This window comes from Trichosurus vulpecula, chromosome 2, assembly GCF_011100635.1.
Source record: "Trichosurus vulpecula isolate mTriVul1 chromosome 2, mTriVul1.pri, whole genome shotgun sequence".
NCBI classification, from domain to species: domain Eukaryota; kingdom Metazoa; phylum Chordata; class Mammalia; order Diprotodontia; family Phalangeridae; genus Trichosurus; species Trichosurus vulpecula.
The window spans coordinates 100236319-100261699 of NC_050574.1; the positions used below are offsets into that span (position 1 = coordinate 100236319).

Consider the following 25381-nt stretch of genomic DNA (forward strand, 5'->3'; position numbering starts at 1 on the left):
TCCTTCATTTGAGAATAAGAAAATAAAGCTACCAAAATATGCTACTGGTATTTGTTATTTTTGTAATATGGAAAAAGGAGTTGGAACCCATTACATGAAAAGGAAGGAACATTTTTTCTATTGCAGAATACAATTTTTCAAACAATCTAGTTTCATTCATGATATTTAAAGTTAGTCATCAATTGCCATGCCAATAGCATAAATGAATTAGAAATAATTCACTGAATGCATTTAATACTACTATAATACTCTAGATCCATTTGAAAATTAACAGGTAACCATGTCAGAGTACACAATCTAAGTTATACAATCTCATAAAGACACATTAAAACTGTCATGACAGGCACCATAGCATAAGAGATAGAAGGTAGGCAATGGAGGAAAACCTGGGTTTAAATCTTGCCTCTTATACACACTAGTGGGCCAAGTTTATGTCACTTCAACTTTTCAAAGTGTTCCAAGCAACTCTCTAATACTGTAAATTACAGTTGAGTTGCTGATCTGCAGCAGTAGACAGAGTTTCTATGAGGGAAGTCCCTACACAGATCAAATTACAAGACTAGACAAAAAAAGAAAGATGAAGAAGACTGAGTTGTAAGCACTCCTTCAATACTACAAGTTTATCAGAGGACCTAATTCCTTCTTAACAGAAAATCTGTTTTTCACTGGTATAGAGGGGGCAAAAATGTCCTTTGACTCCTAGATCTTCCTCCTTATCTAAAGAAAAACAAGAATTTCTTATACATTCCCAGTAGCCTCATTTCTATTTGCATGGCAGCAGGAGACAGAAATAGGGCATTTTTTTCTTCTTACATATTTAGTACACAAAGAAAAGGCCAGAAGCAAACAGCAGACAAAAAGTGTACGCCAAGAATGCAAATGTTAGTGTCCTCTAACCCTTTTTCCTACCACACCCCCTTTTGTGCAATATGCCATGAATATGACCAAAATAGAGCAGAAAGGGAGGGGAGGACAGAAAAGATGAAGAATACAGTGTAGTTGGTATTTTAAAACATGTGGCTGATTGAATAATACTTCATAGGAGTACAAGACATAGATCATAGACCTAGAGCTAGAAGGGACCTCAGAATTTATTTAGTACAACCTCCTGATCTTATAGATGAAGAAACTACCAAATCCAGCATCCAATGAACTGTGTTATCTTAGATTAATAGTTCAGGGTTTTAATGTTTTTTTAATTTTACTGATAAGCATTTCTAATTTCTCTCTTCAGTTTTGTATAAATTCAGAAATTCCATGTGAACATCCAAGTATACACTTGAGTATGCTCTCTCCAAGGTCAATGAAAACTAATTATACTGTAATTTGTGGCTGTTCAAACCTATTTCATATCATATTTTCTAAATGACAGGTCATCAAAAATGTAGTTAGGATGAGAATATCAGAAAGCAAAAACAGATGACGAAAGCCAAATAGAGTGGTTCATTTTTGAACAAGAATTTTGGGCTGCTGGTAAGATAAAAAGGTAGACAAAGGGAAACAGTTATCTTTTTTTTCATTGGAATGTAAAACCTCCATGGAAACAGAAATTGCTTTAGTCTTTGTGTTTCTATACCCAGTACTTAGGATGATGTCTACTACAGAGTAGGCATTTAGTAAATGCTTGTAGATTAATTGATGCATAACTTAAGCCTTATCATTCAAAGGTACCCCATGAGGAAAAACAGCTGGTCTTACACAGGATTTAGATCCAGAGTACAAAACACTATGGAATAGGAATTATCTGGGTCACCTTGGGCAAGTCATTTAACTTCTCTAGGTCTCAGTTTCCTTTTTTCTAAAATGAAAGAGTTGGCCTCAATAGGACTCATTTGGATGGAACCCATGGTTGAATCCTTATGGTTTATAGTTATATTGATGAGGATGGTTCCTTTTTAATACCAAAGGCAAGGGTACATTAGGGAAAAGGGGCAAAAAAAAAAAAAAAGGAAAAAAAGCAAGCCAGCAGAATAAGTAACTCCAAAAAAGTTAATGCAACAAAACTAGAATTTGATTTTGGGGTATATCTGTAGGAGCTGATTGCAATTACATTCTCAAACTGTTAATAACTGGCTCTTTTATCAAGCGTTTGTAACAGGTCATCAAACTTAAGGCTATTATGGGGGTCCCTATTAATGTACAGTCTCTAAAAAATTAGATAAGCTCTTATAATCTGGTGCTGTTGACTTTGAGGCTTAGTTAATATTCAGTGAGTACCTAAAAGACTAATTAAAACTGTACTGGATCTTTGCTTAGAATGCCAGAGCTGGAAGGGGACTTACAAGATCCATGTCCTCATTTAACAGATAATTTTTTAACTGTTGATGTGGCCCTCATATCCAATCAGTCTAAAGTCCTACTGAGGTTTCCTTTGAAAAATTTGCTGTGTGTGCCTCCCCCTATTCCATTCTTCCCACAGCTACCCTAGTTCAGGCTCTTACTATATCTGCCTAACAACTTACCTTTTCAGCCTTGTTTCCCATTAATTCCCTGGGATTCTGTTTTTTCATTCTCTCTACATTTATTATGCAGTTTTCCCTGCCAGGAATGTTACCCTCCTCATTTCTCCATCGAGGTCCAGCTTAAGTGTTCTTCTTTCTCTGTAAGCCTTCTCCAAGGTCTCTTATACAAACTGATTTCTCCCTCATCTGATTTCATAGTATTTACTGGCAGTCAATACACAAAGCCTTGTAATAGATCTGACACTGTTATTTGGCTGTTTGTGCGTATCTTTTGCCTTCCCTACCAGACTGTTGCACCTTATGCTTCTTTGAACTCACCACAGCACCTAGCAAATAGGGAACAAAAGTTAATGTTTGTTCACTTAGTTTTATTTGCTGTTCTTACCTATGATATATCACTCAAAGTTGGGTTTCAGTGGGACCTTAAAGCATTTGTTATGCATCCTAATCTCTTTTTGTACCAACTAATTGGGATTTGTGTCATTTTAGAATATGTGCTGATCACTGGATCTTTGTTGCAGTAAATGAATCAGCAAGAATAGAGGAATTCTGTTCTTGGTTTGAAGTTAATTACTCTTGGAATGAAAATTCTGTTGATGATAGACCAGTGAGATACATTCTTCTCTTTAAAGATCCTTTTTTATTTCTTATTCCATTTACCATTAAGCCCTGTGGAGACCAGGGTTCATTCATCCTTGAAGTTGATTACTAGATAATGAAAGGAATGGAAAGAGTGTAGTACAGTCAGAAAGGCACCTGTATTCAAACGTCATTTCTATCAGTTTTTACCTGTATGACTTTGGGGAAGTCATTTAACCTCTCTGGGTTTGTCATCTGTAAAATAAGGAAGTTAGAATAAATAGACCTCTATGGTCCCTTCCAGCCCTAAGTCTGGGGTCCTCAGATATTATGGCCATGGCTGAGTGTTTTCTAGATAATATCTAATTACAGTATTTTCTAATTATGCTGTAATTAGTGTGTTCTAGATGTCTAATCTACGAAATGTAACAAATTTACTGTATAAAATCCTCTTATCAACAGGTAATGTTTTCTTTTTCAAAACAACAAAACATAGCCTTACTTAGCTTTGCTCTTACTGTTTGTCTGCTTAGCAATTCCAAATCCAAAAGTAAATGCAGTAGTTATGAAGATATTTCTGTTAGAACAACTATTTTCCCACAGGACTGAAATATTTCCCACAGGATAGTTAGGTAGGGTAGTGGAGAGAGTGCTGGTCCTAGAATCAAGAAGACCTGAATTCAAATCTGGCTTCAAACACTTACTAGCTCTGTGACTCTGAGCAAGTCGTCTGCCAAATGAGGAGAATAACAGTACCTACTTCCCAGGGCTGTTGTAAAGATCAAATGAGAAAATAATTACAAAGCACTTAACATAGTGTCTGGTATAGAGTAAGCGCTATATAAATGTCAGCTATTATTATTTGTGGAGATTATGACAGGCCAGAGGAGAAAAGTGCTACGGATAACAGATATTCCTTAAGCAAAATTTTGACCATGTCACTTCCTTGCCCAAGAAGCTCCAGTGGCTCACTTACTGCCTCTAAGATAAAATATATTCTACTGAACTTAGTATTTAAAGACCTTCGCAGTCTGGCTCAAACTTATCCTTCCAGACATTTCAGTTCAATTCAGTGAGCATTTATTAAGTGCCTAATATGTTTTAGAGACTATTCTAGGCCCTAGGGATACAAAGACCAAAAAAAAAATAATAGTAATGAGAGTTTCTGCCCTTAAAAAGCTTACATTCTCCTGTGCGGATATAAAATGTACACATACACACAGATAGATGGATAGATCAAACGACAAACAAATAAACAGAATATTTATTGTTTACTATAAACCAGGCACTGTATTGTTGTACATTAATAAAATATGTGCAAAATAAATACAAAGTAGGGGCAGCTAGGCGGCGCAGTGAGTAGAGCACTGGCCCTGGAGTCAGGAGGACCTGAGTTCAAATCCAGCCTCAGACACATGACACACTAGCTGTGTGACCTTGGGCAAGTCACTTAACCTCAATTGCCCTGCCTTCTCCCCCTCAAAAAAAAAATACAAAGTAATTTGGGGAAGGAGAACAAGAAAAGGCCTCTTGAAGGAGGTCTCACTTGAACTGAGCCTGAAAAGGGGCTGGCAGTAACAAGACTCATGAGTAAAGAGAAATAACAGATATGGAGTATAGTCTGTACAACGTCATAGTGACTACTGTAATAGTAATTAATGATTAACTAATGCTGTGTATGAAGAATAGGTAGACCAGTTTACACAGATAATGGCATAGATAAATTGCAATCTGCCAACAATACCAATCATTTCAATTACCAAAAAGTTTTTAATGAGCTATTTCCTCTATACAGAAGAATGAAAATCCTTCAACTGCATAGCATATCAAATGTTAGTGGGTAATTTTGCCTTCACCTCCAAATTGCTTTCCTTTGTCAATTTTCCCCCTCAAGATAAAATAAATAAGTTACAGAAAATATAGGGTGTCTCCATCAACTGTTAAAAAGGATAGAGCTTAAAAAGAAAAACTTCAATTAAGTGGAGGGGAGGGTAGGAAGAATGTCTGAACCGTCCTTTGCACATCTTGATAGGTTCAAAGCCAGGAAAAATTGAGTTCAAATCCTACCTCTGACACTTATTAGCTGTGTGAACCTGGGCAAGTTAAACCTCCAAGTCATAAGCTACAATCTGCTTTAGTGGAAGAAGTTCTGCATATACTACATATATACACACATACATATGTGTATAACCATATAAACATATATATGTAATTATGTAAATATATCACATTTTAACGTGTGAAAAATCCCAAAAATTTTCTTAAAGATGCTATATGCTTTCATATAGCTCTCATTTCCTTGATTCTCAAGAGCTAAAAATGGCAATCACTAAAAATTCTTAAATCAAAATTGATGTCTATAATCAATTCTACCTTACAAACACCTTTGGTATCTGTCTCCTCTCCAGTAATGCAGCTATCAATATAGTTAAAGCCCCTTTCATCATAGTTCAAGCCCCACCAATTTTTGCATTTACTATTGCAAGGGGATCCTAACTAGTTTCTATGCTTCGTGTCTCTCCCTTCTCCAATCCATCCTTCACACAGTTACTAAAATGAAACACTTAAAGCACAGATCTATTACACACAGTGCATCATGCTCAAAAAGTTTCCGAGGCTCCCTGCTGCCTTTCAGATAAAATACAAAGTCCTCTATTTGGCATGTAAAGTCCTTTATTTTTTATCTTTGGCCCACCTTTCCAGACTTCTTACTCCCCTTTACACAATCTGTATTTCCACAAAACTGGCCTACTTGCTGTCCCTTAGACAGAGCACTCTACTTCCATAGCTCTGCCTTTTCCCAGGCTGTCCCCCAAGCTTGGAATGTGCTGGCTCCTCAACTTGGACTCTCAGAACCCCTAACTTTCTTCAAAGCTCAGCTCCAGTGCCATCTCCTACAGAAAGTCTTCACAACTGACCATTACAGCTATTCAGACTTCTCAGAAATTACTCTTTGTTTTTACTTACTGGAGTATACTTCGTTTCACTAGGTTATATGTAAACTCCTTGAGAGAAGAGATTGTTTTATTTTTCTCTCTGTAGTCCTAAGTCTATCATGGTGCCTGGCACATATCATATGCTTGTTGACTGATAGGTATACAATCATTTAAAGTTTATTCTTGAGGTTTTTCCTGAATAGTATTTGGATAGCAGGTTTTTCAAGGGCATTTCTAAATCCAATGCCTATCTACTAATATGATATTTGCCAGGAGCAGAACATAAGTCTGTATACAATATTTGTTGATATGACCAAGGCCTTTGATACAGTCGGTCGGGAGGGCTTATGGAAAGTTACGTCAAAATCTGGTTGTCCAGAGAAGTTCATCAGTATTGTATGTCAATTTCATGATAGCACGCTTGCCTCCTTCTGGGTAACAGACAATGCTTTTGAGCTTTCTCAGTCACCAACGGAGTGAAAGGCGGCTGTGTGCTTGCTCCCACGCTTCTTAGCAAAATGTTTTCAGCAATGTTATCAGATGCCTTCAATGGGAATGAACATGACATCGAGGTCAGCTACCACACTGACAGTAAATTATTTAACTTGAAAAGGCAACAAGCCAAGACTAAAGTGGAGGGAGAGTTGGTGCATGATTTTTTTGTTCACAAATGATCATGCACTCATTGCAGCCTCTGAAGCTGAGATGAAACAATGTATGGAATCCTCTGCTGCTTGTGCTAATTTTGTCCTAATAATTAACACCAAAAAAACACAGGTGCTCCATCAGCTATCACCACATCATCCATACACGGAATCATCAGTTACAACAAATGGAGGAGTTTTGAATACTGTGGATAAGATCATTTATCTTGGCAGTATACTTTCTAAGGATGTACACATTGATAATGAGGTTGAAAAATGCATTGCCAGAACTACCTCAGTGTTTGGGAGGCTCAGAAGGAAAGTGTGGGAGAGAAGAGTATTAGACTGACCATACACTGAAGGTCTACAGAGCCAATGCGTTGACCTCATTGTTGTATGCCTGTGAAACCTGGACAGTATACCAGCGCCATGCCAGGAAACTGAATCGCTTCCATTTGAATCGTCTTCAGGGGATTCTGAAGATCACCTGGCAGAAGAAACTACCAATGAGGTCCTCTCTCAAGCTGACCTGCCAAGCATCAAAACTCTACTGAAGGGAGCGCAACTCTAATGGGCTGGCCACATTGATTTGAACGCCAAAACGTATTTGCCTAAAAGACTATTTTATGGAGAACTCACACAAGGCAAGCACTCACGTGGTCAGAAGCGATACAAGGACACTCTCAAGGCGCCTCTGAAGAACTTTGGAATTGATTGTGTGACATGGGGAGACACTGGCGCAGAATAGCCCAGCATGGCGTGCCCTCATCAAAGAAGGTACTTTGCTCCATGAACAAAGTAGATCTGAAGTAGCTCAAAAGAAACAATGAGATGTGCAAATACAGAGAATCCATCCCAAATGTTCACATGGCCTATTTGCGCCCAACCTGTGATAGAGTATTCTGAGCTTGTATTGGTCTGATCAGCCACAGTCAGACACACTGTAACTCCACTCTAACACAGTATTGTCATTTTGGTCCTCTTCGAAAACAAAGGACAATAACCAACCAGCCAACTAAGTATTAATGTGCTAGGCATTGCACTGGGAATACAAAAAGAAGCAAAAGTTGTCTCCTGCCCTCAGGGAGCTCACAATCTAACGAGGAAGACAACAAGCAAAGAATATGTACAAACAAGCTATATATAACATGAATTTTAAAAAATAAAGCTATATATAAGATAAATGAAAAAATAATTAACAGAGGGATGGTACTAGAATTAAGAGGAGTTGGGAAAGGTTTCTTATAGTAGGTAGAATTTAGTTAGAACTTGAAGGAAACCAGGGAAGGCAAAAGGTAGAGTTGAAGAGGGAGAATATTCCAGGAGTGAAGGACAGCCAGAGAAAATACCCAGAGCTAAGAGAAGAAATGTCTCTTTTGTGGAATAGGCTGGGTCAAAGGATCAAAGAGTATATGGCAGGGAATAAGGTATAAAAAGACTAGAAAAATAAGTGGCGCTATGTTATAAAGGGCTTTGAATGTCAAATAGAGAATTTTGTATTTGATCCTGGAGGTAACAGGGAACCACTGCAAGGGTGGGTGGTTAGACCTTCACATTAGGAAAATTACATTGGTGGCTGAATGTAGGATGGATTGGAGAGGGGAGAGATTGGTGCAGGCAAACCCACCAACACTCATGCAATAATCCAAGCATTAAGTAATGAAAGCCTGTACTAGAGTAGTAGCAGGGTAGCAGTGTCAGAGTAGAGAAGGGGATGTATTCAAGAGATGTTCCAAAGGTGAGGTATTCCTCAGTTTATTCATAGTATACTCTCAAACATGATATCCTACCAAAAACCAATTGGAATTCTATAGGTTGTTGTCTTCTACCATAAAGACAAAAAGGGAACACAAGCCAAATAATGATATTTAAAACATCACTACATTCTGCTCTGAGAAAGGATTATGTTTTATCTTAATATGTTATAAATGGTGATTAGTTTCTCAGGCTAGCCCATAAATAACTACTTAACTCAAAATTTTAGCTTAGCACTTATGTGGCACAGAGGCCCTTATTAAATATTAATTGACTGACAATGTAACTACTCTACATTACTACAGAACAGAACCACAATTTATAACACCATTTCTATAGAAAAATGCAGTTACAGTTGGAATTATAGACACCAAGAGCCTATTTTTCTGGTCACAGATCTAGTCAGAGGGTACTTCTACATCTCACCACATTACACACACTCTATAAAAGGAGTTTCCCTTCTTCCCAATTTCCAGAATGAGATAAGAAACTTCCTTGATCAGAGCTTCTGGGAAGATAAGGGAATAAAGGGTCTACATGCAGTGACAGTGGCTTTAAAAGGAAGCAGAGGTGTCCAAGGCAACAGTCTCTCTGTATGGCAACAGTTCCTGCTAAAGCCACCAGATGGTGGCTTTACCACAATTAGCAGTAAAGGTAGAGCAGTCATTTGGAGGAAAGGGTCCCTCAAAAATCAGTTGTTAATAAGTAAGAAACTTCCATTACTATTAAATTAACTTTAAGTTAAGTTTAGCCAATTTAAACCTTGACTGAAGTTAAACCTATGGAAATCAAATCACCTCAAGGAAGTCAAATGAACATAGAAACAGCACCAGCCAGCAAACATTTGATCTTGCTAAATAGTAAGATATATTAAGCATCATAAGATCATAGACTTATTATGTGCCTACCATGTGCTAGGTATTGCACTGAGAATACAAAAAGAAGCAAAATGTACCTCCTGCCCTCAGGGAGCTCACAATCTAATGAGGAAGACAACAAGCAAAAAATATGTACAAACAAGCTGAAAATATGTACAAACAAGTTGCAAAGGGCCTCATACGTCATACAATCATATCATTTCATTTTACAGATAAGGAAATTGAGACACCAGAGAAATAAAGTGACCAAGGAGGGTAAGAGATTATGAACAATATCTCATAAAATAGTGAGAAGTTGCACAGAGGAAAACAAATTTATAGAAGTAGGGTGATATGCCCAGTTAAGCTAGGACATCCCAAGAATATTCAAGAATGAAACCTGAAAAACAGTAAACAGACAAAAAATGGAAAAGACCTGTCAAAACTTCTATAACGAACCATCTTCTCTATCAATAACAGTGAAATTATGAGCAGCTAGGTGTCACCAAGGATAGAGTGCCAAGCCTGAAGTCAGGAAGATTATCTTCCTGAGTTCAAATCCTGCCTCAGACACTTCCTAGCTGTGTGACCCTGGGCAACTCACTTAACCCTGTCTGCCTTAGTTCTTCACATGTAAAATAAGTTGGAGAAGGAAATGGCAAACTACTCCAGCATCTTTGCCAAGAAAATCCCAAATGACTGTACTATAAAGCAGCAGTCCTCAAAACTACCTGGTACTAGCTAAGAAACAGAGTGGTAGATCAGTGGAATAGGTTAGGTACACAAGACACAGTAGTCAATGACTATAGCAATCTACTTTTCGATAAACCCAAAGAATCCAGCTTCTGGGTTAAGAATTCACTAATTCACAAAAACTGCTGGGAAAATTGGAAATTAGTATGGCAGAAATTGGGCATAGACCCATACCTTATGCTATATACCAAAATAAAGTCAAAATGGGTACATAGTTTAGGAATAAAGGCTGATACTATAAACGATTTGGGAGAGCAAGGAAAGTTTACCTGTCAGATTTATGGGAAAGGGAAGACTTCATGACACAACAAGAGATAGAGAGCATTATAAAGTGCAAAATGGATAATTTTGATTATGCTAAACTGAAAAGTTTTTGTATAAACAAAGCCAATGCAACAAAGATTAGGAAGGAAGCAGAAAATTGGGAGAAAATCTTTACAATGTCTCCAATAAAGGCCTCATATCTAAAATATACAGGGAACTGAATCAAATTTATAGGAATAAAAGTAATTCCCCAATTGAGAAATGGTCAAAGGATATGAAAAGGCAGTTTTCAGAGGAAGAAATTAAAGATATCTATAGGCATATGAAAAAATGCTCTAAATCACTACTGATTAGAGAAATGCAAATCAAAACAACTCTTAGATACCACATCTCTCCTGTCAGATTGGCTAAAATAACAAAGCAGGAAAATGATAAATGCTGGAGAGGATGTGGGAAAACTGGAACATGGAGTTGTGAATGGATCCAGCCATTTTGGAGAGCAATTTGGAACTATGCCCAAAGGGCTATAAAAATGTGCATACCCTTTGACCCAGCAATATCACTCCTAGGGCTATATCCCAAAGATATCACACAAGTGGGAAAGGGACCTGTATGTACAAAAATATTTATAGCTGCTCTTTTTGTGGTGGCAAAAAATTGGAAATTAAGGGGATGCCCCTCAATTGGGGAATGGCTGAACAAGTTGTGGTATATGAATGTAATGGAATACTACTGTGCTATAAGAAATGGGCAAGATACAGACTTCATAATAACCTGGAAAGACCTACATGATCTGATGCTGAGTGAGAGGAGCAGAACCAGGAGAACATTATACGCAACCACAGACATATTGATTCTGTGATGATCAACTTTGATAGACTTGGCTCTCCTCAGCAATATAAGGCTCAAAGACAGCTCCAAAGTACTCATGATGGAAAAAGCGAGCTACATCCAGGGAAAGAACTGTGGAGTCTGAATGCAGATTGAGGCAAACTATTCGCTCTTTTTTTTTCCTCTTTTTTTTGGTTTTATTTCTTCTCTCTCATGATTCATTCCATTGGTCATAATTCTTCTTTGCAACTTGACTATTGTGTAAATAAGTTTAATGCAAAGCTCTATGTAGAATCTATATTGGACTACATGCTGTCTTGAGGGGCAAAGGGGAGGGGAAGAAAGGGAAGAAAATTTGAAACTCAAGAACATGTAAAACTAAGCGTTGTAAACCAAAAATGAAAAAAATTTAATTAAAAAAAAAAAGAAAATCCCAAATGAGATCACAGTTGGACACAACTGATACGACTGAATAACAACAACTAACAGTGAAATTACAACATTTGAACTCTAACATCACAATCCATGATGAAATGGCAATAAAGAAAACAAAACAGGAAGAGCAGTTTGACCAGACCAAGCAAAATCAGAAGTCATCCATGCTAAAGACAACACAATTTTGGTATACCAAATACAGGATGATACCAAACACTTGGACAAAATTTAAAATGTTATTGAACCAGGGGGAAAAAAGGTGATCAAGAAAATCTCTATCAATCACCCTCTTCTCTTTGAGACTATCTTCTCTCTTGGTTTTCAAGATAGTACTCATTTCTGGTTGTCCTCCTACCTACCTGACTGCTCAGTCTCCTTTGCTGGATCAGGTCATGCCCAATAATGGTGGGTGTCCCACAGGGCCTGGTCCTGTAGCTTCTCCTCCTTTTATACTATTTCACTTGGAGATCTCATCAAAGCCCATGGATACAATTACCATCTCTATGATGATGATTCTCAGATCAACTTATCAGCGCTAACCCCTCTGCTAAACTCAAGTCTCATATCTATCTTTTGGACATCTAGAAGTGCATGTTCCACAAACATCTTACTGTTAACATGTTCAAAACAGAACTCATTATCTTTCCCTCCCAACCCTCCCCATTCCAAACTTACTTATTACTGTCAATGGCAACATCGTCTTCCCAGTCTCACAACTTCAGTGTCATCCTTGACACCTCACTATCTCTTATTCCCCATATAGAATCTGTTGCCAAGGTCCATTTAATTTTAATTTTGTGACATCTCTTGCATACACTTCCTCTCTTCTAATACTGCCACCACTCTGGTACAGACTTTCATCACTTCATGCCTGGACAATTACAATAGCCTACTAGTGGGTCTGCTTGCTTCAAGTTTCTCTCCCTCCTCCTCTACTCTGCTATCAAAGTGAATCTTCCTAAAGTACAGCTCTGATCATGTCACCCACCTACTCAATAAACTCCAGTGACTCCCTATCACCTCTGTGATTAAATATAAAATCCTCTGGTGTTTGAAGCCCTTCATAACCTCCCCCTCCTGGCTGCTCCTCAAACAAGATGCTCTATCTCCAGACTTCAGGCATCTTCACCAGATATTCCCCTATGCCGGGAATGCCATTCTTTCTCATCTCTACTTCTGGGCTCCCCTCAAGCCCCAACTAAAATCCCACCTTCTACAGAAAGCCCTTTTAATTCTAGTGCCTTTTCTCTGTGATCATTTTCAATTTATCCAGCATGTGGCTTGCCTGTCCATAAGTTATTTTCACGCTGCCTCCTGCTTCGGTCATGAGCTCCTCAAAAGCAGGGACTGTCTTTTACCTTTCTTTGTATCCTCATGCTTCTCATCCTCACAGCAGTACCTGGCACACAGTAAACACTTAATAAATGTTTATTTACTGATTGCTCCTTGACAGAAACAGGGAAGGGTTTGGGTGAAAAGATAATGGTTCAGTTTTGGACAGGTTGAATTGAAATGCTGGAGCAGGTAGATGGAGATATGGAACTGGAACTTAGCAGAGAAAGGAGAGATGGATACATGTGTAGGGAAGTGTGTCTGTGTACAGCAGACAGTTGAATCTTTGGGCATTAATGAGATCACAGAGAATGGTTTTTTGTTTCTGTTTTTTTATAGAGAGCATTAAGAGAGATAGACCCAAGACAGAACCACATATGGAAAGGATATAGATGATGGTACTATAAATGAGACTGAGAAGGAGTAGTCAGATAGCTAGGAGTAAATCCATAACAGAGAAATCACACAACTAACAATTCAAAAGAACACAAGATTCCACTTATTTTTTGTTGACTATTAAAAAAAAGTTCAAACACACTATATATTAAATAGGCTTTTGAAAGCTATCCTGGGAATATAAACTACTGTTTACTACTTCTAAAAGTCTAATGTACAAACAAGAATTTTTCAAGTTGGGACTACCTATAATTTCTGAGTCACAAGTCCCTTTCCTCAGTTTCCCCAACATTAAATACCTACAACTTTCAGAAAAGTTGCAATTCCTTGCAGTTCCACATACATAAAAATAACCTAGTACATCTAATTTCAAACCAATAAAAGTACCCAAAATGTGGCAATGTATAGATAATCATTGTAATGGAAATTTTTATTGATAATACTGGGATCACATTTCCTCAACTTCCTTTTATTCCTTCTTCTCTGCAAATATATAGGATATCCCAAAAGCCTAGGCTTTTGGGACACCTGTATTCTACCACTTTTCTTTTAGCATTCAGTTTTCATACATGTTCAGTTCTTTGGAATGCTAGAGATTTGTTTTCTTTCTTCTTATAAAGGAATTGGTGAGATGCACAAACAAGTAACAAATTATTTTTAATTACTCTAAAAGTTATATTTTCAAAAGCACCTAAAACACAAAATAACTCACTTCTTTGTGGTCTCATAGTCATGTCAAAAAAACGGAAAATAGTGTCACTGTACAGGACATAGTATCTGGACTTTCTCCACTATAAATCAGAATATAAGCTAGTAATACCTAACATCACTTCAGTAAACACAGTAGTCAACAAATGTGATCAGAGATAACAAAAAATTTAAAAATTAAGAGAAATATGCTCACCAAAACTCCGTCCATAGACGAAACTTTTTCCCAATTCTCCCAAGCCTTTTTTCTGACACGATTTGGTATCTTTAATTTCTGACATAATGTAGTAAAATCAGGATCTTCTGCTTCTTCAAATTCAAGCCTACCAGACAGAAATAAGTTTATAAAAGGCATATGGAAATAAACCAAAATGACAAAACATTTCCCTCAGACAATTACTGATAACCTGAAAAATGGCAAGTATTATTAATTTCACTCCTACTGACTAAAAAAATTGTGTTTTGTACAAGAATAATATCGCAGCATTTATATAGTGCTTTATGGTGTGCAAAAATATTTTACATGTTATTTTATGTATATCTATATATGTTTTTAAAAAATTTTTCTTTCCTTGATGTTTCCTTTACTGCATACCACATGAAAAGCTGCTGGCATGGTTCACCAACATATATTCCAAGGTAACAAAAGAGTTTTGTAGGGGAAAAAATGTAAGTTAACTATTTTGAGAAGAGATGATGATGAGAAAGGACTACAAATAATATTACTATAACCAAGCATTGGGTGATCTGTCAACATTGAATCAATTTCATTTTAAAAATTTCACTGACAAATGATCTATTCTGTTAGACCACTTTCCAGCTCTTACTTAACCAATTAAAATGTATTACAAAGCTAGGTTTATCACCCTTTTCTCCCTCAATATTCTGTATTTCATTTATTTACTATTATTAGAAAGAGAATTGTATATCATTGCAGGAGACTATCCTCCTCCCTCACAAACTTCTGCCTTCTAGTTCTTAACTGTTTTCCCCTAAAGAAACTATGATAATTACTAGCTGGTTGGCACAGTGCATAAGTGCTAGACTTAAAGAGTTCAAATCCTGCCTCAAATAATTATTGGCTGTGTAACTCTGTACAACTTAACATCTCTCATCCTTGGTTTCTTCATCTATTGTCAAGAGGACCAAATGAGATAATATATGTAAAGTATTCCGGAAACCTTAAAGTGTTCATACAAATCTTAGCAACAACTGTTACTGATGTTGTTGTTGACTGATTCAAATCCATTTAAAATATGCTACTTGATGATATAACAATGAAGTTTCTCTTCCACTTCACTCAGCTGAGTCAAGATTCTAGTATCAAAGACCAAACCAACACTGCTGGAGAAGAATGAGAACTTGCCACCTAGTACAGCTGAGTCAAGGGATGGAACTAGGTCTCAAAGCAAATTTTCCATTACTGTGGCCAAAGTAGACCTGCCTCAGCTGGGTAGGTTCTTTGGAGCAGGGTTTTGAACCTTTTTTGTGTCACAGACTCCCCTTGGATAGTCTGGTAAAATCCAGAGATTCCTTCTCAGAAGAATGTTTTTAAATACACAAAATAAAATACAAGGGAAATCAATTATACTGAAAGTTCTCAAAATATTTTTTAAAAAATAAGTTCACAGAACACAGTTTAAGAACTCCAGCTTTAGAGTTTAATTATCCATGATTAAGACATTAACAGGAATAATGGTGGATAGACTGCATTTTGAATGGCTTGAAGTATGAAGAAAGCCTTTAAAGAAAGACTAACGCCATTCTCATTTCCTTCAAGAAACATAAACTGATGTGGAGAAAAAGGTTCCCTTATTTTTAACCAGTTCATAATCATATCTTGGATGCAACTGAGATAATCTCAGTGAATTTTTAGTTGTAGAGAAAATCAGAAATCAGAAATACTGCTTTTATAATTTTTTTACTATTATATAAACTTTTTGTTAAATATATTAATTTCCAATATATTCTTCCTCTCCTCCCCACTCCCCGCTCCAACCCTTACTCTGCAAGCCATTCTCTTCTCACAGGCCTGGCACACAGTAGGGGTTTAACATTGGCTTTGATAAACGGATTATTTTTTAAAGGAAAAAAAGTAACCAGCATGTCAATTATGTCTAACAGTTTGTGCAGCGTTCTACCCCCTCTTCAAAGAAGGGGTAGAATTCTTCTCAGTGGACAGTAGATTGGTCGATACAATTACAGAGTTCTCTTTCAACTTACTGTTGTAACTATTGTATACATTGTCTCCCAGTTCCGCTTATTTCACCCCCTCTATTAGTTCACATATGTGTTTCTAGAATTCTCTGAATTTTTCATATTGGTCTCTTATTATAAAGCAGTAATAGCCCATCCCATTCATGCAATATTTTGTTTTGTCATTACGCAGTCAATGTTAATATACTTTGGTTTCAAATTCTCTGCTACCACCAAAAAAAGAAAACACCACCAAAAAATCATCTATGAGTATCCTGGTACATATGGGTCCTTTCTATCTTTAATCTCCTTAGGAGGAGATCTCAAGGTCAAAGGATATGGTCATCTTAGTCACTTTCTTAGCCTAATTACAAATCGCTTTCTGCAACAGACAGACCAATTCACAGTTCCAGCAATAGTGTATTATGTGCATATCTTCTCAAATCCCATCCAACATTTACTATTTTCATCTTTCAGAATTTTCTGGGCATAAAGTGAAACCTCATAGTTGTTTTGAATTACATTTGTGTTTAACTTTTGTTTTTGTATCTTCAGCACTTAGCACAGTGCCTCGCAAAAAAATACTCAACATGCTTACTGTGTGATTTCTCTCATTGTTATTAAATTAGAGCAGTTTTCTATAGTTGTTGATAGTTTGCACCTCTTTTGAGAGTCTTTGGTTTATATCTTTTGACAACTGATCCGCTGCTGTAGAATGACTGTGTGTGTGTGTGTGTGTGTATGTGTGTGTGTATGTATCTTGGAAATAAGACTATTCTGGGACACATTTGATACAATGATTTTTTTTCCCAAAAGACAAGTTTCCCATCTTATTCTAAATACACTGATTTTTTGCTTTCTGCAAAAGCTTTTCAATTTCATGTAATTGAAATCATCTATTTTTATCTTCTGTAGTTTTCTCAATACCTTGTTGGTTAAGTATTCTCCTCCTGGAAGATAACTGATATCATTTTATTCATTTTTATTATGGCCTGACCTTTTATATTCAGGTCATGTGTCCATCTTGACCTTATTGTGGTATATGGTGCAAGTTGTTGGTCAAAAATCCAATTTTTTACTAACTGCTCTCTGGTTTTTTCAGCAGTTTCTATAAAATCTTTGTATTGTATGTTGTTCGTCATGACAAATAGGAATTGCTAGTGTTAGGAACACCACTAGAACTTGACTAGCTGAATAAAGAAAGACATTTTCAGCTACATCACCACCTGAAATCTGACTTTTTGTATTCTTTCTACTTATAATACATTGTACATTTAAGACACTCAAAATGTATTGTATGAGCCTATTAAAAACAAAACAAATATTATATCTATCTGTTGTTGTTTAGTTGTGTCCGACTCTTTGTGACCTAATTTGGCGGGTTCTTGGCAAAGACTGTGGAGTGGGTTGACATTTCCTTCTCTAGCTGATTTTACAAATGAGGAAACTGAGGCAAACAAGGTTAAGTGTCTTGTAAATATCTGAGGCCAGATTTGAACTCAGGAAGATGAGTCTGACTTCAGGCCCAGCACTCTCTCTCTATCCACTCTATCTAGCTGCCCAATTCCATGGTAGGACCTAACAATAACATAAAGTTGCCTTTTTAAAATTGTATATACTAGCATCCATTGCCCTTCAGTAGATCTGTAACCTCAAGGTAGAAACAAATCTTGACTTCCTTCAAATCCCAACTAAAATCCCATCTTCTGCAAAAAGCTTTATGCTAGTGCCTTCCTTCTGTCCATTATCTCCAATCCATCCAATATAGACCTTAGTGTACCTCATTGTTTGCATGCTGTCTCCCCAATTAGATGGTGAGGTCCCTGAGATCAGAGAGTGCCTTTAGCTTTTCTCATATTCCCAATGCCTAGCGCAGTGCCTGATCCTTAACAAATGTTAACTGGCTGACTGACTGGAGAGTGAATATGCTAAATATATGCTTTTCAATATCAAACATAGAGAACTACAAAGAAGAAAAACAATCAAGAAGTTGTAACAGGCATATAACATATCACCCTGTAATATTATACTGTATCCACTAGGGCCGCTCAGATAAAGATTCCACTAAGTAAACAATTCCATGTGAGCTGGGCATTGCTAAACATCCTACAAACCAATACTAAAGATATGAGACAGCAATGTCCCTACCCACCAAAAATTTTAAATCAAAGTCAACTTTGACATGCTGATGCAGACCTGCATGCAAGGATGAGTTTCATCTAAATCTGGGAAAGAAATAAAAATAAAGACCAAATTAATAGGGCAATCCTTGCCAGCTGTATTTTTTAAGTGCTTGCACCGCAAATTACACTATTGAAAGTGTTTCACAAGGGTTGTAAACATGCATCAAGTAAAAAAATTCTAATGAGCTATTTTCTTACAAAATCACTACAAATAATTTTACATTTCCAACCTAAACATTTTAAAGCACTGCAATACACAACTGCCAGGGCTCAGATCTCACTAAATCTCTCATTAGTCTTGTAATAACACAAAAGTGTGAACCCTCATTCTCAGCAGTAATTGTCCCCACCACCCCGACAGCGAGATCCTGCAAGACTTCAAAAACGATCCTTTTTTATTAGCTTTATTATGCAGGAAGTGGGCAAAGTATGATATGCGCACCCAGGTATTCAATACACGATTCATGGCGGGGGGGGGGGGGGGGCGGGGAAGAGGTAGGGCGAGGTGTTGTTTTGTTTTTTAGCGTACCTAATTAGGTTGCAGTGCCTCGGACCCAATCATAGAACTCCAACATACAGAACAGAACAGGATCCTTGGGCATCTCCAGGGAGGAAACAATGCTCTCTCTCTCTCTCCGACTAAGCACAGTTTTACTTGGAGACCTCCAAGCACAGTCACTACCCCCCACCCACCCCAGCGGTCTTCCTCCACAGCCCGACAGAGAAAGAAGCCACCTGTCACTTCTCCTCTCCAGGACCCAGACCCGCCCCACCCACCTGTCAACCTGGGGCCAAGCCGGCCGCCGGGAAGCCCCGTCCCCGTGGCCCGGTGACCCGCGTTCGCAGCTGTCAGCCGGGCCAGTGGAGGGTGGAGGAGAGCCGCCGCCGCCGCCGGGTGCTTGTCCACCGCTCCCGGCTCGGGCCCGGAGTGCCGCCCCAACCAGCAGCCGGCCCCTCCCTGTACGCCGCCGCGTTCGCCGGGTGCCCCCCTACCCGGAGAGGCTCCGGCCCCGGCTTTCTCACCTGACGAGCGGCAGGTCCTCTGGGCCGCTGTCCGGCTCCGGTTCCTCCTCGCGAGGGGGAGGGGAAGGCGGCGGCGGCGGCGGCTCCGGGGTCGGAACAGCCGGTTTCCGAGGGGCTTTGGGTGGCATGACTGACTGACTGACTGGCAGGAGCGATGAGGCGGTGGGAGGTGAGAGGAAAGGGGGAGCACGCGCGCACGCGCTCTCTCCTCGTGAACGCGCCGCACCAGCCGCCCCTCGTCCTCTCTCGGCTCCCGTTAGAAAACTTTAAACGTTCCCCCGAAAACAACCAAACAACCGGGAGAGCCCTGTCTCCACCCACCTCTCTACCCCTAGCCCGGCACCAAAAAGCTCCGCGCTCAACCGCGGGAAAACGTCACTTCCGCTCCTGCGCGTTAAATCCCTCCGAGTTCCCGGCCCGCCAGCCGAGCCCGGGAGGCTAGAGAAGGGCCCCGGGAGAGAGAAGGGCGGGGCTGCGTCTTCGGCTGTGGCCCGTCTGGGCCACGTCCCTAGCCGGGCCCCGAGATTGTAATGGGCCGTGCGGCCCCGTCCCCTGCTCGGGTTGGGTTACCTGGCGGAACGGAGAGGGCGGGTCCGGCAGCCGGCCCAGAGCCCCAGACGCTAGGCCCCAGGTGGTCCTTACGTCTGGTTACCCGCAAGGCCGTTGTGCTTCCCGGGATGCGGCCCATTTCTCCCCCTTGTTGTGGACGCGGGAGACCGCATTCATAAAGCACCCCCTCCCTTCCGCCACCTCCTGTAGCCTCAGACAGTTACTGACTGACTCCGGGCGAGTCATTTCACCCGTCTGCCTCAGTTTCCTCAGCTGTAAAATGGGGATAACACCGGACTTACCTCCCAAGGTGGTCGTGAGGATCAAAGGAGATAGTAATGATAAAGCTCTTAACACAGTGCGGGCTGTGCCAGGGTTTGTTATCATTATCTTGTTCTTCATTGGAAACCCTTAGAGTTCCTGGCGCGTTTTTGTTGTTCAGCCTTGTGCGAGTCTTCGTGACCCCATTTAAGGTTTTCTTGGTAAAAATACGGGAGTGGTTTGCCATTTCTCCCTCTGGCTTATTTTATAGATGAGGAAACTGAAAAAAACAGGTTAAGTGACTTGCCCAGGGTCACACAACTGTTAGTGTATGAGGTAAAAATTGAACTCCGTTCTTCCAGACTCCAGTCCCTGTGATCTATCCATTGAGCCATCTAGTTGCCTCCTGCCTTGCACATAGTAAACACTATTTCCATATCTATCTATATACATACTTATGTGTACATATATATGCGTATATAGACACTTTACATATATTTAGTATTATCTTATTAATTGTAAAATGTCGAGTGTAGTGTCTAGTATATAGTAAGGGTATATAGATGTTAGCTATCATTATTAGGTTTGGATTTGATATGACTAGGATTTGTTAGCAGAGTGGTACAGTGGAAAGATCACAGGCCCTGGAATCAGAGGTCTTGAGTTCAAATCCCACTTCTAATGCTTACTACTTATGAGGCCTTGGGCAAATTAATTAATCTCTCTCAGGTCGGTTTCCTTCTCTGCAAAATGAGAGGTTTGGGGCTAGATGGCCTTTTTACATCCCTCCCAGCCCTAGGTCTGTGAATCCATGAGGCCATGATCTTTCAGCACAGGACATTCACTTTATTTCAACTGAACATGCACAGTACTTAAAGGAATGCAAAGGAGTCTAAGAGGTAATACTTACAGACATGGAGCTTTCAAGATTGGTAGTTGGTACAAATCCTGACTTTGACCTCTTTACCTCCTAGAGCAAGCCCCATAATATCTCTGAAAAAAGCTTCCTTTTTTCTTTTTTTCCTACTTCCTTCCTCCCTCCCTCCTTCCCTCTCTCTTTCTTGGTAAAATGAGGAAATTGGATGATTTGATGACTGTCTCTTTCTGCTCTAAATCTATGATTCCATAACATATTAATAATTTCACTTCCTTATAAAATGTGCATAAATACCTGAATGAATTAGGACAAGTAATAGCTGTTGTAAGAGGTCAAAGAAGGGAATTGTTGCCGGGGGTTTCCTTATGAAAGAAGTGAGATTTTAGGTGGTCCTGAAAGGTAGGATATGGTTAGTTGGAGAAGAAAGGGAAAGGAGAATGCTCTGTGGGGGAGCACAGATTTAGATCTGGAAGAAGGCTTAAAATGCCATGGGCAAAGGCTTGAAGTGGTAGTACCTATGTGATTTATAGGAAAGTGCGCTGCCTGGCAGAAGTTGTCCATAAATGCTGGCTTGAAGACTTTGGACTTTTTCCTGGAATAAGCAGGGAACCATTGAACGATTTAGGAAAGGCAGTGTGGTGAAGTGAAAAGGGCTCTGGATAGAGAGTGAAACCAAAATTTTGTGTAACCTTTGGCAAGTCATTTAACCACTGTTTACTGCATGGGTAGGGCCGGGTGAATTTTGAAATCTCTTCCCACTTGAAAAGTCAGTCAGCCCTTGAGGGTTTTCTAGTGCCATTTGCCCTTTTCTCTCTACTTTCTACCCTCCAGGAGCTGACAGCATGAACTGTCAGATTTTTTTTAACCTGCTTCATCTTGCTTTTCCCTTCTACCACCCCTACCCATTGCCCCCTTGATATATCCCATTTGACTGCTGAATGAAAGAAAAAATTCTACTTAATCTTATTGGAATTGTCATCAACAAATAAATAACTCTTGGTATCATAAGATGGAAAAAGTAAGGAGCAGAGAAGAGAGGAACAGAACGCTGAGCCTGGATACTAATCTTGGTCTTCTCTGCTCTCCCTGTTCCTTCTTGACTAGAGGAGAATCTCATGAATTCCAGGACTTCCCATTGGCATCCTAGCACCATTCCTGGATCAGTTGATGACAATTTCTGCATCTTGAGTCAAAGACAGATTGGATGTGGCTTCATGGCTCTTCAAAAGTCCCAGCAGAAAAAGATATCTGATACCTAAGGGTATCATCATGCATACTAGTGGAAAGATTTCCAGGAGGACTGAGTTGCTCCATCACAGGTGCTCTATGCTTGAGCCTACTTTCCCCTCTCTTTATATTCATGGCATAGACTTTTGGGGGTACTTTGTAAAATATCCCATTCTAAAAGCTAATTAAGTCTGGCTGATTAATTCATATCAACCAACAATAATGACTGGGAAACACTCTGGTAGGGGGTCGTTAAGCCATTAAGAAAACAAACCCTTCCCTCCCCAATCCCTTTTAGAGCTCTAAATGTAGTAGTCACGTTCTGAGCACCCAACCTTGCCAGTATGAGCGTGAATTGGGATATTACCTCCAGAGTATGTGCAACATGCATAAAATGAGATAATCCTATAGCCGTAGCTTTAAGTTTTATAAAGCAGTTGTTTCACATCTATCCTGTGAGGTAGATAGTGTATTTTCCTTATCGCACAAATAAGGAAATAAGATCACAGAGGTTAAATGAGATTAAAATTCCCACATGATAACAGAAATAGCATCAGAACTGAGACTGTAACCTAGGACTTTCAAGGTAAGTTCTCTTTTCATTTTACTCATGACTTGTCATTGGTAATACTAAGCAAGTTTTGTTAGGATCTCAGCAGAGTCCATGACTACTTTCCCATAATTCCCTGAGGGTTCTGACCCTTTACACATTTCAATCAGCTAACGACAATGGGAGGGAAACTGGGAAGCTGGGGCTTGTGAGCTATAGCACTTGGGAAAACAACCCTCCAGTCCCTCAGGGCTGCCCATAGAGTCCTGAGGGGAAGTAGGAGGCAGGTTCTGAGCACCCAACTTTGTCAGAAATACCACCTTAAATCTAAGGAACACTTTACTGGTCATTTCTAGAAAACTAAGAATGTTGTCTTTATTCTGAAGGCCTTTTAGTGAGGGCAAAACTCCTCTTAAGGAAGTCAACAGCTTTTTTCCTCTATTTGCCAAGATTCTCTGTCCTATAGGTGCTTTAATCTATAGAATTTTAATTCCTTGAGCAATTCATTCTATAGGCATAAGAATGAAAGTTGCTAGACTTCCTGGGGGGAAAAGAAGATCCAGACCTGGGATTTAATCATACTGTGGCCTGGTACTAAATAGTAAATAAAGGATAATGGATAATGGTATTTAGAGATGTTCACAACCTGTCTACAACCGACTTTTCCTTCCTTATTATATATTACTCCCATTACTACACACACACACACACACACAGACACACTCATTGCATCCTGGGCCATCTGTATCTGGCCACTGGACCCAAATGGCTCTGGAGGAGAAAGTGAGGCTGGTGACTTCACATAGCCCTCCCTCATTCAAATCCAATTTGATGCAAGTTATGCCATCCTCTTCCTGATGTCATGGTACATTTCGAGAATGAAGAACAAACCACACAACCACAAGGATTACTCTGGCGAAAATGCTAAGCCTTCCCATGCCTCCAAACAACTCCCTTAAACTATAGGTTGTAGATAAGTTGCTGATCTGTGTCAGTGAAGTAAGTTTCCACACACAAAAGAAATCACAAGCTAGGCTATATAGTAGAAATTTATCCTACATGATAGCAGTTTATAGATCACAGCTCAGCCAGTGTACATATAGTATGTTATACTGGAATGAGCATTGGTTTAGGAGTCAGGAAACCTTAGTTCTAGTTGGGAACTTCCCCTTCAAGTTTTAATATTCTCATTCTCACAATACTGTATTGTATTTTGGATCAGAAAGCCCTATGTTCTCACCTAGCTTCAGTTGCTTATGAGCTGTATGACCCTGGGCAAGTCACTTAACCTTTTTGAGTCTTGGATTCCTTATCAGTAAAATGGAGATCATAATAGCACCCAGATCTCTGATCTGCTTCAAGGCTCAGCTAAAATCTGACTATGCAGGAGACCTTTCCTGAGATTACCATCTGTCTATCAATAGATAGATATGTAAAATGCTTCATTAATGCTTGTTGACTGATTGACTACCTCACAGTTATGAAGATCAACTTTTTAAAAAAAATTATTGAGCATGCACCCCCAAAGGGCTTGTGTTTATGTTTATGTTCAGTTGTTTCAGCCATGTTCAACTCTTTGTGATTCCATTTGGGGCTTTCTTGGCAAAGATACTGGAGTGGTTTGCTGTTTCCTCTTCCAATTCATTTTACAGAGGAGGAAACTGAGTCAAAGAGGATTAAGTGACTTGCCCAGGGTCACACAGATAGGAAATATCTGAGGCCAGATTTGAACTCAAGATGAATTTTCCTGACTTCAGGCCCAGCACTCTATATGCTGCAAGACCTAGATGCCTCAAAGAGCTGTTTTTTTTCTTAGTTTTGGTTTTGGAAACAATTGGGGTTGAGTGACTTGCCCAGGGTCACACAGTTGGTAAGTGTCTGAGGCTAGATTTGAACTCAGGTCCTCCTGACTCTAGGGCTGATGCTCTACCCACTTTGCCACCTAGCCAGTAACATGTTTTAAAACACTTTGCCAACCTTTAAGCAGTATATAAATGCTAACCATCACCATTGTTGTTTTATACCTACAATATGCCCAGTACTGTGCTAGGTAAATAAAAAGTTCAGAAGATTAAAAAAAGATGGCCTTTCACCTCAATGAATTTATAGTCCAATTGTGATCTCACTTACCCAGAGGTCAACTGAGTGAAATAACAGACAATGCCTTATTAAGGTTTTATCAGGCATTGCACAGTTACATTTCTAGCTTATAAAAAGTATAAGTATTTGCAGTTCTTTCCTCCTTTAGAAAGTACAAAGAAGTTCTCTTTTTTACTGCCATGGACTTGAGCCCACATTCTGGTGTGTTATCCCCAATGTTGACCACCAATCAATTAGTAAATCTTTATCAATTACCTACTATGTGCCAGGCACTGTGCTAAGTTCTGAGGATACAAAAAGGAGGCAAAAGACAGTCCCTGCCTTCCAAGAGGCACTTCAATAGGGAAGATAACATGAAAACAAATATCTACAAAACAAGCCGTATTCAGGATAAATAGGACATAATTAATGAGGGAAGGCATTGGAATTAAGGGGGATTTTGTAGAACCCCAGTCTCATTTAA

At 39.2% G+C, this 25381-nt stretch overlaps 1 protein-coding gene across 1 annotated transcript in view; it reads right to left on the reverse strand.

Annotated features, from left to right (window-relative positions):
- RB1 (RB transcriptional corepressor 1) overlaps nt 1-19720 on the reverse strand; it is a 181577-nt gene extending 161857 nt beyond the window's left edge. The window contains exons 1-2 of the mRNA XM_036746636.1: nt 19355-19720; nt 14149-14275 (exon numbers count right to left, since the gene is read on the reverse strand). Coding sequence (XP_036602531.1) covers nt 14149-14275; nt 19355-19482 — 255 coding nt within the window. The 5' untranslated portion in view covers nt 19483-19720. The remainder of the gene's footprint in view (nt 1-14148; nt 14276-19354) is intronic.
- Nucleotides 19721-25381: the final 5661 nt, after the last annotated feature.